At 34.9% G+C, this 16,459-nt stretch overlaps 2 protein-coding genes across 3 annotated transcripts in view; both read right to left on the bottom strand.

Moving 5' to 3' along the window:
- SLC9B1 (solute carrier family 9 member B1) overlaps positions 1–16,459 on the bottom strand; it is a 73,585-nt gene that overhangs the window by 39,880 nt on the left and 17,246 nt on the right. For both annotated transcript variants that reach the window (XM_027103400.1, XM_027103399.1), the window contains exons 2-3: positions 7,801–7,870; positions 5,332–5,470 (exon numbers count right to left, since the gene is read on the bottom strand). In XM_027103400.1, the coding sequence (XP_026959201.1) occupies positions 5,332–5,470; positions 7,801–7,869 (208 nt within the window). In that variant the 5' untranslated portion in view covers position 7,870. The remainder of the gene's footprint in view (positions 1–5,331; positions 5,471–7,800; positions 7,871–16,459) is intronic.
- Positions 7,801–16,459, bottom strand: part of SLC9B2 (solute carrier family 9 member B2) — a 69,793-nt gene continuing 61,134 nt past the window's right edge. Inside the window, exon 13 of the mRNA XM_027103398.1 lies at positions 7,801–7,870. Coding sequence (XP_026959199.1) covers positions 7,844–7,870 — 27 coding nt within the window. The 3' untranslated portion in view covers positions 7,801–7,843. The remainder of the gene's footprint in view (positions 7,871–16,459) is intronic.

The raw sequence follows: 16,459 nt of genomic DNA on the forward strand, positions 1-16,459 counted from the left end.
TAGAGTATGTTTAGTTTTGTAAGAAACTGCCAAACTGTCTTCCAAATTGGCTGTACTATTTTGTATTCTTAGCAGCAATGAATGAGAGTTCCTGTTGCTCCAAATCTTCACCAGCATCTGGTGTCAGTGTTTGGGACTTCTGGCCATTCTAATGGATATGCAGTGGTACTTTGTTGTTTTAATTTGCAATTCCCTAATGACATATGATGTTGAGAACATTTTTATATGCTTATTTGCCATCTGTATATTTTCTTCAGTGAAGTGCCTTTTAAGGTCTTTTGCCCATTTTTAATCAGGTTGTCTGTTTTCTTATTGTTGAGTTCTAAAAGTTCTTGGTATATTTTGGATAGTTCTTTATCAGTTGTGTGTTTTGTAAATAGTTTCTCCCAGTTTGTGGCTTGTGTGCTCATTCTCTTGACATTGTCTTTCACAGAGTGGAAGTTTTTAATGTTAAATAAGTTCAGCTAATCAATTATTTCTTTCATGGATTGTGCCTTCCCTGTTTTGTTTTGTTTTTAAGTAATCACCATAACTAAGGTCATCTAGATTTTCTCCTATGTTAACTTCTATGAGTTTCACAGTTTTGCATTTTACACTTAGGTCTATGTCCCACTTTGAGTTAATTTTTATGAAGGGCATAAGGTCTGATCTAGATTAATTTGTTTTGCATGTGTATATCCAGTAGATCTAGCACCAGACTACCTTTCTTCCATTGGGTTGCCTTTGCTCCTTTGTCAAAGCTCAGCTGACTATGTTTATCTATTTCTGAGCTCTCTATTCTGTTCCATTAATATATTTACATCCTGTTCACCAAATTATACTCTCTTGATTATTGTAGGTTTATAGTAAGTCTTGTAGGGGAGTAGTGTCAGTTCTTCAATTTTGAATTTTTCTCCTTCAATATTGTGTTAGTTATTCTTGGTCTTTGCAATATCTATATAAACTTTAGAATGAATTTGTCGACACCATGAAACAACATGTGGGGATTTTAATTGGAGTTGCATTGAATCTATAGATCGAGTTGAGATGAACTAATTTCTTGACAATATTGAGTCTTCCATGAACGTGTAAAATCTATACACTTATTTAGTTTTTAAATTTCTTTCTTCAGAATTTTGCAGTTTTGCTCATGTAGATATTGTACATATTTTGTTAGATTTATATGAAGGTATTTCATTTGGGAAGTACTAGTGTAAATGGTGATACGTTTTTCATTTCAAATTCCATTTGTTCATTGTTGGTAAATAGGAAAAAAACCCCTGACTTTTGTATACTAACCTTGTATCCTGCAACCTTATTATACTCACTTTTTAGTTGTTGCAGGAGATTTTTTCCCCTAGATTCTTTAGATTTTCTACATAGACAATCATGTCATGTGTGAACAAAGGCAGTTTTATATCTTTTTTCCCGGTCTGTATGCCTTTTATACCCTTTTCTTGTCTTACTATATTAGCTAGGACTTCCAGTACAATATTGAAAAGGAGCGGCGAGAGAGGGCATCATGTTCTTGTCCCTGATCTTACTGGGAAAGCTATTCCCTCACAATTAAGTATGATGGCAGCTATAGATTTTTAATTGATGTTCTTTGTCAAGTTGACAAAGAACTTGTAATTTGCTGAAGTTTTTATCATGAATGAGTATTGGATTTTGTCAAATGCTTTTCCTGCATCTGTTGATATAATCATGTGATTTTTCTTCTTTAGTTTGTTGATGTGATGGAATACATTAATTCATTTTCAAATGTGAGCCAACCTTGCATATCAAGGATAAATCCCACAAGGTTGTAAAGTATACTTCTTTTTATATGTTGTTGAGTTCTATTTGCTAATATAGAGAATTACAACAAATTGAGAATTTCTGCATCTATGTTCATCAGAGATATTGGTTCGTTTTCCCCTTCTAATGTCTTTAGTTTTGGTATGAAAGTAATACTAGACTCATAAAATGAGTTGGCAGGCTTCCCTCTGCTTCTATCTTCTGGAAGAGATTGTAGAAAATTGGTATAATTTCTTTCTTAAATAGTTAGTAGAATTCACAAGTGAAATCATCTGAGTCTGATACTTTCTGTTTTGGGAGGTTATTAATGGTTGATTCAATTTCTTTTACTGGTATAGTCTTATTCAGGTTATCTATTTCTTCTTGTGTGCATTTTGGTAGATTGGGTCTTTCAAGGAATTGGTCCACTTCTTCTAAACTATCAGATTTGTGGACATAGAGTTGTTTATGATGTTCCTTTATTATCATTTTAATGCCCATGGAATGTGTAGTGATGTTCCCGCTCTCATTTCTGATATGTGATTTATGTTTTCTTTTTTCTTAGTTAGCCTAGCTGGAGGCAATCAATTTTACTGATCTTTTCAAAGGACAAGCCTTTGGTTTCATTGATTTTCTCTATTTCTTGTTTTCAATTTTATTGATATCTGCTCTAATTTTTATTATTTCTTTTCCTTTGCTTACTTTGAATTTATTTTGCTTCTTTTTCTAGTTTCCTAAGGTGGAAGCTTGGATAACTGACTTTATACCTTTCTTCTTTTCTAATATATGCATTCAATGCTATAATTTTCCCTCTAAGTGCTGCTTTCAGTGCATCTCACAAACTTTGATAGCTTGTATTTTCATTTGATTCAAAATATTTAAAAATGTCTCTTGAGGTTTCTTTTTTGACCCATGTGTATTTACAAGTATATTGTTTAATCTCCAAGTATTCTGGGATTTTCTAGCTGCCTTTCTGTTAATAAATCATACTTTTAAGTCCATTGTGGTCTGAAAGTTTATGTTGACAAATCCCCAAGCTCAGATTCTTTCCTCAGTGCATAGTCTCCTAATGAACCCATTGAAGGCATTCATTTCTGTTACAGTGTTTTTGATTTCTAGAGTTTCCATCTCTCTGTTTACATTACCCATCTGTTCTTACATGTTGTCTACCTTTCCACTGGAGTCTTTAGTATATTAGAGCTGTTTTAAATTCATGGTCTCATAATTCCAACTCCCTTGCCATATCTGGGTCTGGTTCTGATGCTTTCTCTGTCTCTTCAAAACGTGTTTTGTGCCTTTTAATACATTTTATATATTTTTGTTTAAAGGGGAACATGATGTGCTGGTAAAAGGACCTATGGTAATGTGACGGTAAGTTGTAGGGGAAGAAGAAGAGTTCTACAGTCCTATGATTAGGCCTCAGTCTTTTAGTGAGCCTGTATGTAAATTTCACAAGTTCTTTTCAGGGTTTTTTTTCTTTTTTCACCCCCTTAGGTTGTATGGTATGGCTAGAGAGGGCTGGAGTTGGGTATTTCTCTTCTCCTTAGTTGGTTAGGCTAATAAAGTCCCCACAGGTTATACTCTGATATTACAGTTTCTCTTGAAGGCAGGTTTTATTAAGAACAGGATCTCTGTTGTATTTCACAGTGGTTACCGTTTCTCTCTCCCTGACAGATGGCTCTTGGAGGTACAACTCACAAAAGGATGTCCCCCAACACCATGACTGGGCTCCTACTATAGTTTTTAACTCTCAGACTTGCCCACACTGAGCTTCCAGCTAATTGACAAATTTCCTACCCTCACTATTGGTTCCCGCAGAGGTTTCTGCTCTAACTTATGATTCTCTGTATCAACCTGTCTCTAATTTGGGGGGCAGTAATTTGCCCTGTGACCTCACTTCTTTGACGGAACTAAGAAGAGTTGATGATTTTTCAGTTTGTTCAGCTCTTTATTTGTTGCAAGGATGGAGTGATGATGCTGGATCAGAAACTGGAATTGTCTGGGATATTATTTTTGAGCTCTAAACTACCAAGACTGCTTACTTTATGAAACTAGTGGTAAGATTTTAATGGAGAAATTTGGTTCCAAGATTATTTGAAAATCATAGTTGGATGTATAATAAAGCTACCCTTTCATTTATTTAAAGGAAAAATAATGGAAATAAGTTAGTACCTTTATTCAAAGTAAACTAAAAAGAAACAAAAAGGAGCAATAGCCTAAAACCTAAACTTATTGCCCTAGAGTATCCATTTCTTTGTGATTAGGGAAGCCAACCTCCAAGTAAGATATAAACAGTGTGATTAAAAGTGATGAGACTGATTTCTACATGTGGTTGAAAGTTTAGATTTCTTATTTAATTTAACCTGTGTGCACTGCAGGATTGCTGAATTAAACATGACTTGTTGACAAACCGCAGCTCTATTTCTTTCTATTATCCAGAGTATACACTGTTTTAAGAGTTTGTTTAGTTTGAAAATAGGGTGTGTATGTGAGAGGGAGAGAGAGAGACAGATTGAAAAAGAGAGTACAAGAATATAGACCCCCAAGATAGAAACATGAAGCTCCTTTTTCCTATGAATTTCTCTAAATTTGCAAAATCAAAAATGAAGGAAAACAAAGGGGGAAACCAGTTATAAGTATCAAAGTTTGTTGTTATAAAACTCCTCAACTAGTTCCTGAGCAAACCACAGTCCTCAACCTCAATGGATAATCTTTGGTGACCAATACATTTCCCTCTCTTCCACATGCACCGGCCCTACTTCTAACAACTGCTGTATAGAAACTGCCCCCTAAATAAAGTCATGGGGATGTGTATGTGAGACCTATGTGCAGAAAGGAGTCCAGTCACTTACATTGGCAGATGTTCAAGTTTACTTTAGATTCAGGGCCTTAAGAATACTGATTTTAATTAAAAAGCAACTTTTCCTAAATGAATTTACTACATCAATTAATAAAATTTTCAGTTTAAAGTTAGCAAGCAGCAAAGAAAAACAATGTAAACTTCAAATACTAATCCTTCATCATATTTTAATCTAATTTTTGTTTTCTGTGAGATCTGTACTTCTAGAGGTCAAACGCTCTCTCGCTCTCTCTCAAGTTTAATCATATAGAAATCTAGGGAAAAAAACCTTCTATAAATATTTGGTGACAATGAGATGCTTTAAAATTTTAGTGGGAAAGCAAGTTCTACACAACTCTTTAAGACAGCATAAAATTTGGGGCTTAATTTAAATAAGAACCTTAATATTGGCAGAAATATAATGTTCCTTCTAGCTACTTAAAACTAAATGTCAAAAGTAGGTTTTAAATAAAAATCTTTCTATCACTTCTGTTTCTAATTCCCAAAATTTAACATAAAAAGTCATGAAAAACATTAAAATATAGATCTGTTAAGCAATTATTATTTTTGACAGATTTAAGGAACTATTTCTTCTTTGTCCACATATTGCTTGTAAACAGGGCTGCTCATCTGATCTGGAGTGTATAGATTAAGCAGTGTCTTTGTTGGCTTGTATTTTAATACTTATCAAATATATTTCTCATTTTCTATCCATTTACATATCTTATTTCACATACCATTTGTAATAGTTTCATTCAGTGTTCCTTGTGGAGGACAAGAACACTTCTTTTCCATCTGTGGTTTTGTTTCCTCTGTTTTTGACAAGACAGTTTCCTTAGTTTCTTCATGTTCATTAGTATCACTAGCTTTGAGGATCTGAAGTAAAAACAAGAAAGTCTTTTAAGAAATATACTTGTACAATTTTATGAATGTAAGAGACAACCAAATTTCATAATTAAATTCATATTATTACTGTGAACATGGAGAATTATACATACAAAATAATATTCATGCTCTATATCAATAGGTATTTGGGGAGGTAACAACAGTGTATTTTGTAGGGCACCTTGATTTAGCCTTTTGTAGACCTGTCTCCCTGCCATATTCATTTGTGATTTATGTATACTGAATAAGTACGCCTATAGTGCAGGCAGAATAATTAAAACTGTCCCTACTTAGTCTAACTCCCAAACATCATTCAGCAAAACTTTTGTAGAATTAAAATGCAACTAAATTGGAAAGGAGGTGAAATATAATTTAACTTGGATTCATTTCATTTGAAAAATTATATAACAAAGAAAAATGCGAAGAAAACAGATCAAGCTTTCAGAAATTCAATGTTCATGCTTTTTCCACTACTATTTATAGATAACATATTTAGATGGTTTATGGGTATACCTCAATCTTCCAGTATTTAATGGTAATTAGTCTAATAATGAAACTGCTGATTTAGGAGGGAAAAAGACACCTTTAGTTTGTGAGAATATTGAAAGGCTTCTCCCAAGGTAAAAACCAAACCAAAACAAAAGATTAAAAAGAAACAGAACAGAATAGTTAACCATGGAATAGCGATATTCAAACATCCTTGCTGTTATCATGATGCATGTGTGTGTGCGTATGCATGTACGTGTGTGGACATGCAGGCCAATGCTTTGAGTGTATTGATAATATTTTTGAGTGCAGTGGAGAGAGAACATCACATTGTCACAAGAAATGGTAACAAAGGCTAGAGAGCTTGGACAGAATAAGGAAAGGAAGAGGAAGCATTTAATGACTAGGGAGACAGAGGCACCATAGAAGCTGGTGTAAACGGATTATGTAGCTCTTTAAAATCAAAGTTCTTTAAACCGGATCATGATTAATCTGTTGGAGTTCTGATATAGAGACCTTTTTCTGGAAAGTCTGTCACTATACAAAAGGTTCAGGGTAAAGACACAAAGGTGAGTTTTGATTAGGGTGGGTGAAAGGTCATATACAATAAAACCATATTATTTTAAGTTTTATTATTTCAGAATTTATAATAAATTTACATAGAGTAAGATGAAGTCTTTACAGATAAAGTAATTAGGATCAATGGTGAATATTTTAAACATTTTTTAAAAAGGACTTTTTTGGCCCTTAAGAACTGCAGAAACCTCTATTTAAAAAATAAACAATTTAGGGGCCTCCCTGGTGGCACAGTGGTTGGGAGTCCGTCTGCCGATGCAGGAGGTGCGGGTTCGTACCCGGGTCCGGGAGGATCCCGCATGCCGCGGAGCGGCTGGGCCCGTGAGCCGTGGTCGCTGGGCCTGCTTGTCCAGAGCCTGTGCTCCGCAGCGGGAGAGGCCACGGCATTGGGAGGCCCGTGTACCGCAAAAAAAAAAGAGAAAAAATAATAAAAATAAACAATTTATAATTCTAATTATGAGCAATTAATATTTAGTAAAACTAGGTCAACAAAAGGTCTAATGACTTACTCTACATACTTGCAAAAATAAAAACGTGGGTCTCCTTCGAATGTACAGCACATTTTAATTAATTTAGATTTTTCTTTACCTCTTTTACTCTAAACTACTAACTTTATTCTGGACATGGCAAGAAATAGTAAGCCAAATTTTCATTATTCCTAAAATCTGCCTCTTTGGTTCCAAAATAATTTATAGTCAACCCTTCCATGTTTTCATTCCTTTTGCCCATTTCTTGGGACATATTAAAACTAGCTATTTTAAAATGACCACTTCTTTTTTTTTTTTTTTTTTTTAGCCTGAATCATTTATTTTTTAAATACCCAGGTAACACATGATCATGCTAGAAAAACAAAAAATATAGATAAGCAGAAAAAAATAAAGTCATTCCAAATCCCACTATTCAGAGTTAACCATTGCTAACATATTGATATATATTTATCTAGAAATGTGTGCATGTATGTAAAAGAGAGAGGGAGACTGAGAAAGGGAGAGAGAGTATGTGTGTTATTTATTAATAAAAATGTAAATATACTAGTGTTCCATAATCTGCTTTTTTACTTAACAATATGTCATGGATATCTTTCACATTCAATAAGTATAGGGCTATGAATTCATTTTCTATGGTTTCATAGTATAAAATGACCACTTCTCACTTTTAAACCAAACATATATAAAAACCTATTAAGTAAACTTCAAAAATAAATTTTAACATCAGATTGTTTTCATGTCATATGTTACAATATAGTTTTAATTTTTTACCTGAGGAGTTGTAGATGATTGGATGTTTTTATCCTCCAAATGTTCATTTTTTGGATCTGTGGCGTACATGCTAATGTTTAAAAGTAATTTGAAAGAAAAAAAGAAAGAAGGACTATAAATCCATCTGAAAACAAACACGGTTAAGTGGGATTAATTTTTAAATAATTTTTTAGCATAAAGTTTCACCACAGTCAAGTCAGATATCTTTATAGTAAAAATAGTCCAAATATTCATTTTAAAGTTATTAACCAAAGTCATGTGCATAAATTTTAAAAATCATTATCACAAAACAATTTAATACTTCTCAGTAGTTCATAATCCTGGGCCGTATATTAAAAGCATATATCAGAAAACTTAGTTCTTTATTTCATGCACTGAAATAATATGTTTGAGCTAATTTCCATTATTGATTTACTCTAGTCAGTCAACTCCTGAATAAGAGACTCCAAAAAAATTTTAAATGAAATGTGATCAACTACATTAAAACCTACATCTTATAAGCATGCTGTCTTTATACATGGTCCATTAGAAAGGTCTGTGGGTTCAACATTAAGCAAAATAAAATAGGTTTTATTTTGAATAAGAATGAACTAGGAAAAAACAGTGAACTAGAACCATATCAAGAGGAGAATTAGTTCTGGAAACATTTATTTTAAAATATCTGTTGTTTCTACCTTCTCTGTGATCTTTGCTGCCTTTGAGTAGAGGGAGAGTATCTTTGCCTTAAAAATATCTTTCAATTCTTGAGTTACTGTTGAAGACAAAAAGATTTCAAGTTTTAATTTTTAAGTACTTGATAATAATGTGCTTCAAGTATCTATATATATTTTTAAAGGCAAGCAATTTTAATAATGAAAGTTTTTAATGAAAAGGTACATTAACATCTGAGTACCTACCATATATATTGTCTCACTTTACGAAGTAAAATATTACTGTGTAAAATCCTATAAGGAATCATAACTGAATTTATGATATTAAAACAGAAAATAACAGTTGTTTTTTAAAATTTGATGAAAAAATGAGATCTCTAAGTCCTTTTAAAGTAAAACTCCATGTTAGTTAAAGGGAATATCAGAATTATTAGAATGACTACCTGTTAGCTGTTAGACCAGTAGCTAAGTGTTAGTAAGCCCTATGAACGAGGAATGTGGGTGAATCACGTAAGTTGTTTCAGGTTCTGAAGGGACAGGCTGAGGGTTAGCACCATTAAAAAATCTGAACTCCAGTACACAAGAGTCAGGGCACAAAGTTCACCCACTCAGTAAGTTCTGAATGCCTACTCTTCTGGACTCTGAAGATAAAAGCAGCAAAACAAAACGGGAATATAGGTTTCTACTCTCATGGAGCTTATATTCTTGTAGGGGGGAAGGCAAAGACAATAAACAATATTTTCAGACTGCAATTAAATACTGAAGAAAATAAACCAGCATGTCACAGTGGTCAAGGCGACATTTCAACTGTGACTTGAATGAGGACAAATTGTGAGTCATAACTAGGCAGATGGACTAGGGGCATGCAAATATAACATCAAGAATCATACAAGGGGCTTCCCTGGTGGCGCAGTGGTTGGGAGTCCGCCTGCCGATGCAGGGGACACGGGTTTGTACCCCGGTCCGGGAAGATCCCACATGCCGCAGAGCGGCTGGGCCCGTGAGCCATGGCCGCTGAGCCTGCGCGTCCGGAGCCTGTGCTCCTCAACGGGAGAAGCCACAACAGTGAGGGACCCGCGTACCGCAAAAAAAAAAAAGAATCATACAAGGAGAGATATCAAGAAACCAGGCAGCTTATTTTAAGATCTGCAACTATGTCATGATTAGGATGGCAGGACTTGGGATACAGGGGAGCAAACAGTGCATTAGAGCTTGAAAACCTAGATAAGGGGTCTGAATAATAAATTTAATAGGTTAGGAGCTATAAGAGAAGCTTGATACTGTGTCAAGCAATATTTGTGCCTGGCAATTACTCAAAACTCTCTTTACATATTTGCCAAAAGTGGAATTGGTAGGTGGTAACTACCAATTAGCATAGTAACTAAAAGCAAGAACTTTGAAGCCGAGATAGAAGTGATTTATTTCCCTAGGCCTCAATTTCCTTATCTGTAAAATAATGATATAATATTGCTTAATTTATTGGTTATTGTGAGGGTTAAATGATATAATAACAGCTGACACAACTTGGACTGTTAAACACTTAACAGGAATTATCTCATTCGATTCTCACAACTCTACGAATTATTTACTATTATTATCCTTATTTTACAGATGTTGAAGCTGAGACCCAGGAATTTTAAGTAATTTTCCCAAAGTCACACAGCTGGCAAGTAGCATAGTTGGAATTTGAACCAAATACTCTTTAGTATTATTCAAATTCTTATTAACCTTGGCATCATCTGTCGTTTTCCTTTTAGTTATTCTGGTGATACTGCATTATGGATTTAAGTTGCATTTTCTTGATGACTAATATATTTCATATATTTATTGGCCATTTAAATATCTTTTTTAGTAAAGTATCTGTTTAACTCTCTTGCCCATTAAAAAAATGTATTGCCTGTATTGTTCTAATTGATTGGTTGGGAGTTCTTTATCTATTCTAGAATGGATCTTTTCTTGAATATATAAATAGCCAATATCATCTCCTACTCTGTGGCTTGCATTTTCACTCTGATGATGTCTTTGAATGAACAGGAGTTTTTACTTTAATTTAGTCCAATTTGTTCTCTTCTTCTTTTATGGCTGGAGTTTTTATTGTTTTAGAAATCTTTGCCAACCCTGAGATCATAAAGATATCTCTTTACATATTCTTCTGGAAGCATTAGTGTTTTGCCTTTTACATTTAAGTCTATGATCCATCTGGAATTGATTTTTATGTATAGTGTGAGAAAAAGATAAAAATTGATTTTTTTCCCATATGATATCTAATTGACTCAGCACCATTAATTTAAAAAGACCATCCTTTACCCATTGCACTTCAGGGTCACCTTTGTTGTAAATAAGGTGACCACATATATGTGAATTTATTTTTGGATTCTGTTCTGGTCCACTGGCCTATTTTTCTATCCTTATGCCAACACTACATTAGTGCTTATATAATAGGTGTTGATAGAGTTGGACTGACTCTTTGGCTTTTTGTATTTCCATATGAATTTTAGAATCAAGTCAATTCACAAATACACACACACACACACACACACACACACACACACACACAAAACCTGCTGGAATTTTGTCTGAAATTGTACTGAATCTACAGATCAGTTTGGGGAGAACGTGATATCTTAATAGTATGTCAGTCCTTGAACACTGTATATCCTTCCACTTATTTAGATTTTCTTTATTTTAATAACGTTTTGTAAAACTCTAAACTGAATTTAGAGGTCTTGCACATCTTTCATTAGGCTTATTTCTAGGTAGGCTTATTTCTAGGCATTGATGCTTTTCTGGATGTTACCAAAATAGTATCATTTAAAAAATTCATTATTTGTTTTTGCTGATATACAGAAATACAAGTAATTTTTGTTTATTTATTTTATATGCAGGCCTTAATAAGTTCACTTTATTCTAATAGTCTGTAGATTCTTTTGGATTTTCTAAGTATACAAGTAAGTATACAAGTTTTATTTATGCATTTAATCTCCTTTTCTTTCTTTACTGCACTGGTTGTAACCTGTCTTTATAGTTGCTCAATATCCTTGATGACCTTGGTATTGTCCGTTTTCAGTATTTCTTTTACTATAGATCTGTTGACAATAAACCCTTTCATTATTTATTTGTCTGAAATGTGCTAATTTCACCTTCACTTTTGAAGGGTATTCGCACTGGATACAGAATTCTAGTCTAGAAGTTATTTTCTGTAAACATTTAAAAAATGTTCCATTGCATTCTGGCTCCCATAATTTCTGTTAAGACTTTAATTATCATTCTTACCATGACTCCTTTGAAGATAATATATTTTCCCTCTCTTTGACTGATATTATAGTTACTAAAAAAAATTTTCTTTTGATAAAATATGCATGACATAAAAGTCACCACTTTAAAGTGTGCATTTCAGTGGTATTAAGTGCATTCACATTGTTAAGCTACCATCACCACCGCCCATCTCCAGAACTTTTTCATTATCCCAAACTGAAACTCTGTATCCATTAAACAATAACTCTCTATTCTCCCCTCCTGAAACCCCCTGGTAACCACCATTCTACCTTCTGTCTCTATGATTTGACTACCCCAGGTACCACATATAAATGGAATCATACAATATTTGTCCTTTTGCATCTGGCCTATTTCACTTAGTATAATGTCTCCAAAATTCATCCATTTTGTAACATGTATCAGAATTTCCTTCCTTTTTAAGGCTGAATAATATTCCATTGATGTATATACCATATTTTGTTTACCCCCTTCATCTGTCTCTTTTTTTTTAGTGGTTCACTATTAATAATTTAATGATTAAGTGAGATAATCCAAATAAAATATTCAGCATAGTCCCAAGCATATGGTAAGCACTCCATAATGGTAACATACTCAGAAAGGAAAACAGAGTTGCTTAGCTAGTTAAAGGTAGAGAAGTCAGGAGGTCTAACCCCTGGTTGAGTGGCTTCCTTATGATTTAGATTCCCATCCAATATGTGGCATGGAGAATTCAAATGGAGAAAAGTGGTCAGTTGCAGGAAAGAATGCTGATTCTTTTATTTTTTATTTTGCTTAGAACAAGTTAGAGATTGTAAGATTATAAGCTGGTAACATACTATAGTGTTCATTTACAATTTATTTTCTATTCAGAACACATCTTGTTATTTATGTTTTTCAGATAGTTGTTGAAATCCAACAATGCTCTGGAGCAATCTGCACGGTAAACATTTCTTTTAGGATTATCGCCTTTCTCTGCGCGCCCTTTTCCTCTTTTGCTTGTAACTTGTGCATTGTCCACTAGATGGCAATACACCAACATAAAATGCAAAGGAAACCGCCATACTGTAGCATCTTATTTACTCGATTTAGTGGGAGATGATCGTTTTCCTGGAAAATTCGCCTGCAAGTAGTGGGTTAGGACTACATCCATGCTTCCTATTGTGGAATTAATTAAAACCAGTGCTGATGAATGAACAGATGCTGAATGAATAAGTACAATCATATATTTAGTGCTTACAATGTACCAGACCCCAAGATAGGTACTACATACGTGGTATGTGTCTGCTTTCCTCATATCACCACCCACCTCCCCCCATTGAACAGATGAGGACTTTGAGGACTGGAGGGTCAGTGGCTTTCCCAGGGTCATACAACTAGAGAGAGATGAAGCCAGGACTGCTCAGTGGCAGGGGAAGATGATGAGTTTGAAGCCACTGGTCACATCCAAGTACCAGAATGCAATGGAATCATGGAATTCTACCTTAGGACTGGGCAAAAGCTATGAATTTAATCCCTTCGTTTGTTGATGGACATTTGGGTTGTTTTCACCTTTGGGGCTATTGTGAATAATGCTGCTGTAAACATGGATGTACAAATAACTGTTCAAAGTCTGCTTTCAATTCTCATGCATATGTACAAAGGAGAACTGCTAGATCATATGGTAATTCTACGTTTAATTTTTTGAGGACCTGCCATACTGTTTTCCACAGTGACTATACCATTTTATATTCACACCAGCCATGCGCAAGGGTTACAATTTCCCCACACACTTGTTGACACCTGTTATTTTGGTTTTTTGTTAATAGCCATCTTAATGGGTATGAAACAGTATCTCAATGTGGTGTTTTGATTTGCATTTCCCTAATGATTAGTGATGTTGAGAATCTTTTCATGTGTTTATTGGCCATTCATATATCTCCTCTGGAGAAATGCCAATTCAAGTCCTTTGCCCATTTTAAAACTAGATTGTTTTTTGTTGTTGAGTTGTAGGGGTTCTTTAAATACTAGGGCTATTAATCACTTATCTGTTTGCAAATACTTTCTTTCATTCTGTGGGCTGCCTTTCCACTCTGTTGATAGTGTCCTTCCATGCGCAAAAGTTTTTAATTTTGATGTTGTCCAATTCATCTAGTTTTTCTTTTTGCCTGTACTTTGGGTGTAACATTCAAGAAATCATTGCCAAATCCAAAGTCATGAAGCTTTCCCCCTATTTTTTCTTCAAAGACTTTTATAGTTTGAGGTCTTACAATCATAGTCATCTTAACATCTTCGTCCCCTAACTCAAAAATCTGGGTCATCTTTGAACATGTTTCAATTTTCTGTCTTGGTGTGTGGTCATAAAGCATTGTCTAAAAGCTAGCATGGCTAATAATTTTATTGAAAACTTGACATGTATAAGAAATGATACAGTCTCCAAATGTTATCTTCTTCCAGAAAGAAATGTGTGGTGGGGGGGGAGTGCTAATCACTTTAAGGAAATCAGAGACTGAGCTCAGTTGAGGTAGATTTGTAACACTCAGTTTTATCTCAATATGTTCTGGTTCCTAGGGAATAGTTCTCTAGGAATTTTGCCTTAGATGATGCCCCCGACAAATTACGATAACCTCACTCATTTTTCCCAGGTCAGAGATACATTATTTCCCCTTGGTTCACTCCCACTGTCTGTGCTTTTTCCGAGGTCACAAAGGTATAAATAAAGGAGCTGGGGCCAAAATCAGGCAGTTTGGCTCCAGAGCCCACACTCTTAAAACTAAAGTGCTTATAATATATCAGACACTGTGTCAGACATAGACAAAGCTCTCACAGGGTTTAGATGCTAACGTTTAGAAAATGGCCATTATAACTTAAATCTGTTTTAAAAAAAGAAGAGAAAATCTATCAAGTATCTATCTAACTTTTTGGTTTGTCTATTTTAGAAAAGAAAGTATTAAAAATAAGGGCCTTAGGGAAAACTTGAAAATAGGGTGTAAATAATGAATAAGTCAGAGAAGGCTACGATTATTTAGAAATAGCTCATTGGAAATCAATTATAAAGGTGTTAAGATCCCTCTACGTGCCTCTTACCCTCCAACCCCTTTCACTGAGCACTCTGGAACTTCTGCTAGAATTATCAAACTCTCAACCTCTTCAGAGCATTCTCTCAAATTCTGTGTCTTATCTGAAACCAAGCCCTTCCTTAAGCATACTACTTCCCCTACAGTCCTCTTTCATAATAGCTGTTTACCAAGCCCTTCCCTTAAGCATACTACTTCCCCTACAGTCCTCTTTCATAATAGCTGTTTATTTGCTTACTTCCTTCTGACAACTGCTATTTATATACATTACTTTTTAAAAACCTTGCCTCTTTGAAGCTTGTATAGTTTGGCAATACCGCTTTCTCCCTCTTCCAGTCACTGTTATTTACTGACCTTATCTTGGTTCCTTTCCATTATTCACCAAAGACATGAACAGCTGACTCCCAAGTTTGTAATCCTTCTGAGTCTTAAACATACACTTTAGTAATGCATTTACTACCGTGGCTCCACATATAACCCCTCATTCTCAGTAGATAACCTTACCTCCAACTTCCATTACAAATCTTTCTCTCCCTCTTATATTAAAGGAAGTGTCCTTCCTCCTAAGGCAAGCAGAGCACTTGTACTTTGGATTATATTCCTTCTTGTATTCTCAAGAATTTTATATCATCAATGATCCTTCTCTGCCTGTTATCAACTATTCCTCCTCTCCCACTTCCTTTCAACTAGATCCTTCCCAATGACATTTAAATGAGTTCATCTTAATAAAAGTTTCCTAGAAACCCACATCCCCATTCAGCTGCTCCTTCCCTTTACTAGTAAACTTTTTGCAGAGTTGGTGGTTCTCACCACAGTCTTCTTTTCCTCACAAACCACTCACTCAGCAATATTTACCACTTGAGGTTCTACTCCTTTCACTCCACAAAGTAATTCTACTTAAGGTCATAAATAATCCACAAGTGAACATATGACATGATGAAACATTCTTCTTTTCACTCTTATTAAACCACTCTCTTACCCCACCCCACCCCCATCTTTCTTCTTATTCCTTTCCTGTCTTCTTTGCAGACTCATTTTCTCTCATCAACTGCTAAAAGTTGGGGGTCATGAAGGTTCTGCCCTCAATCCTCACTTCAGTTCACTGGTTCAGTGCCCCAATACTCCTTACTGGCTTTAGGATAAAGACAAAAATATTTAACATGGCTGTGTTCAAACTACTACAACAAAGTACCAAATACTGGGTGGCTTATAAACAACAGAAATGTATTCCTCACAGTTCTGGAAACTGGATGTCCCAAGATCAGCGTCCCAGCATGGTTGGTGAAGGCCCTCTTTTGGGTTGCAGACTGCTGACTTCTCATTGTATCCTCATATGACAAAGAGACAGCTAGAGAGCTCTCTGGAGTCCCTTTTATAAGGGTACTAATCCCTTTTATAAGGACTCTACCATCATGACCTAATTATCTTCCAAAGGTCCCACCTCCTAATACCATCATTTTGGGGATTAAGATATCAACATATGAATAAACATCCAGTTAATTGCAATGATAATCCTACAGGATTCTGCACAATGTAGTCCATGGGTCTCTCTCAAGCCTAATTTCATACTGTTCCCCATTCATTTTTTCCATTCCTAGCCACTCTGATGTTCTTACAGGTCCTTGAAATTGCTAGATTCCTTCTGCAGAGCCTTAATACTTGCTTTTCCCTCCAACTGAAATACTCTCCACCAACCTCCCC

The sequence above is a fragment of the Aethalodelphis obliquidens genome, unplaced genomic scaffold, assembly GCF_003676395.1.
Source record: "Aethalodelphis obliquidens isolate GAN/ISIS:26980383/991018 unplaced genomic scaffold, ASM367639v1 scaffold6, whole genome shotgun sequence".
NCBI lineage: Eukaryota > Metazoa > Chordata > Mammalia > Artiodactyla > Delphinidae > Aethalodelphis > Aethalodelphis obliquidens.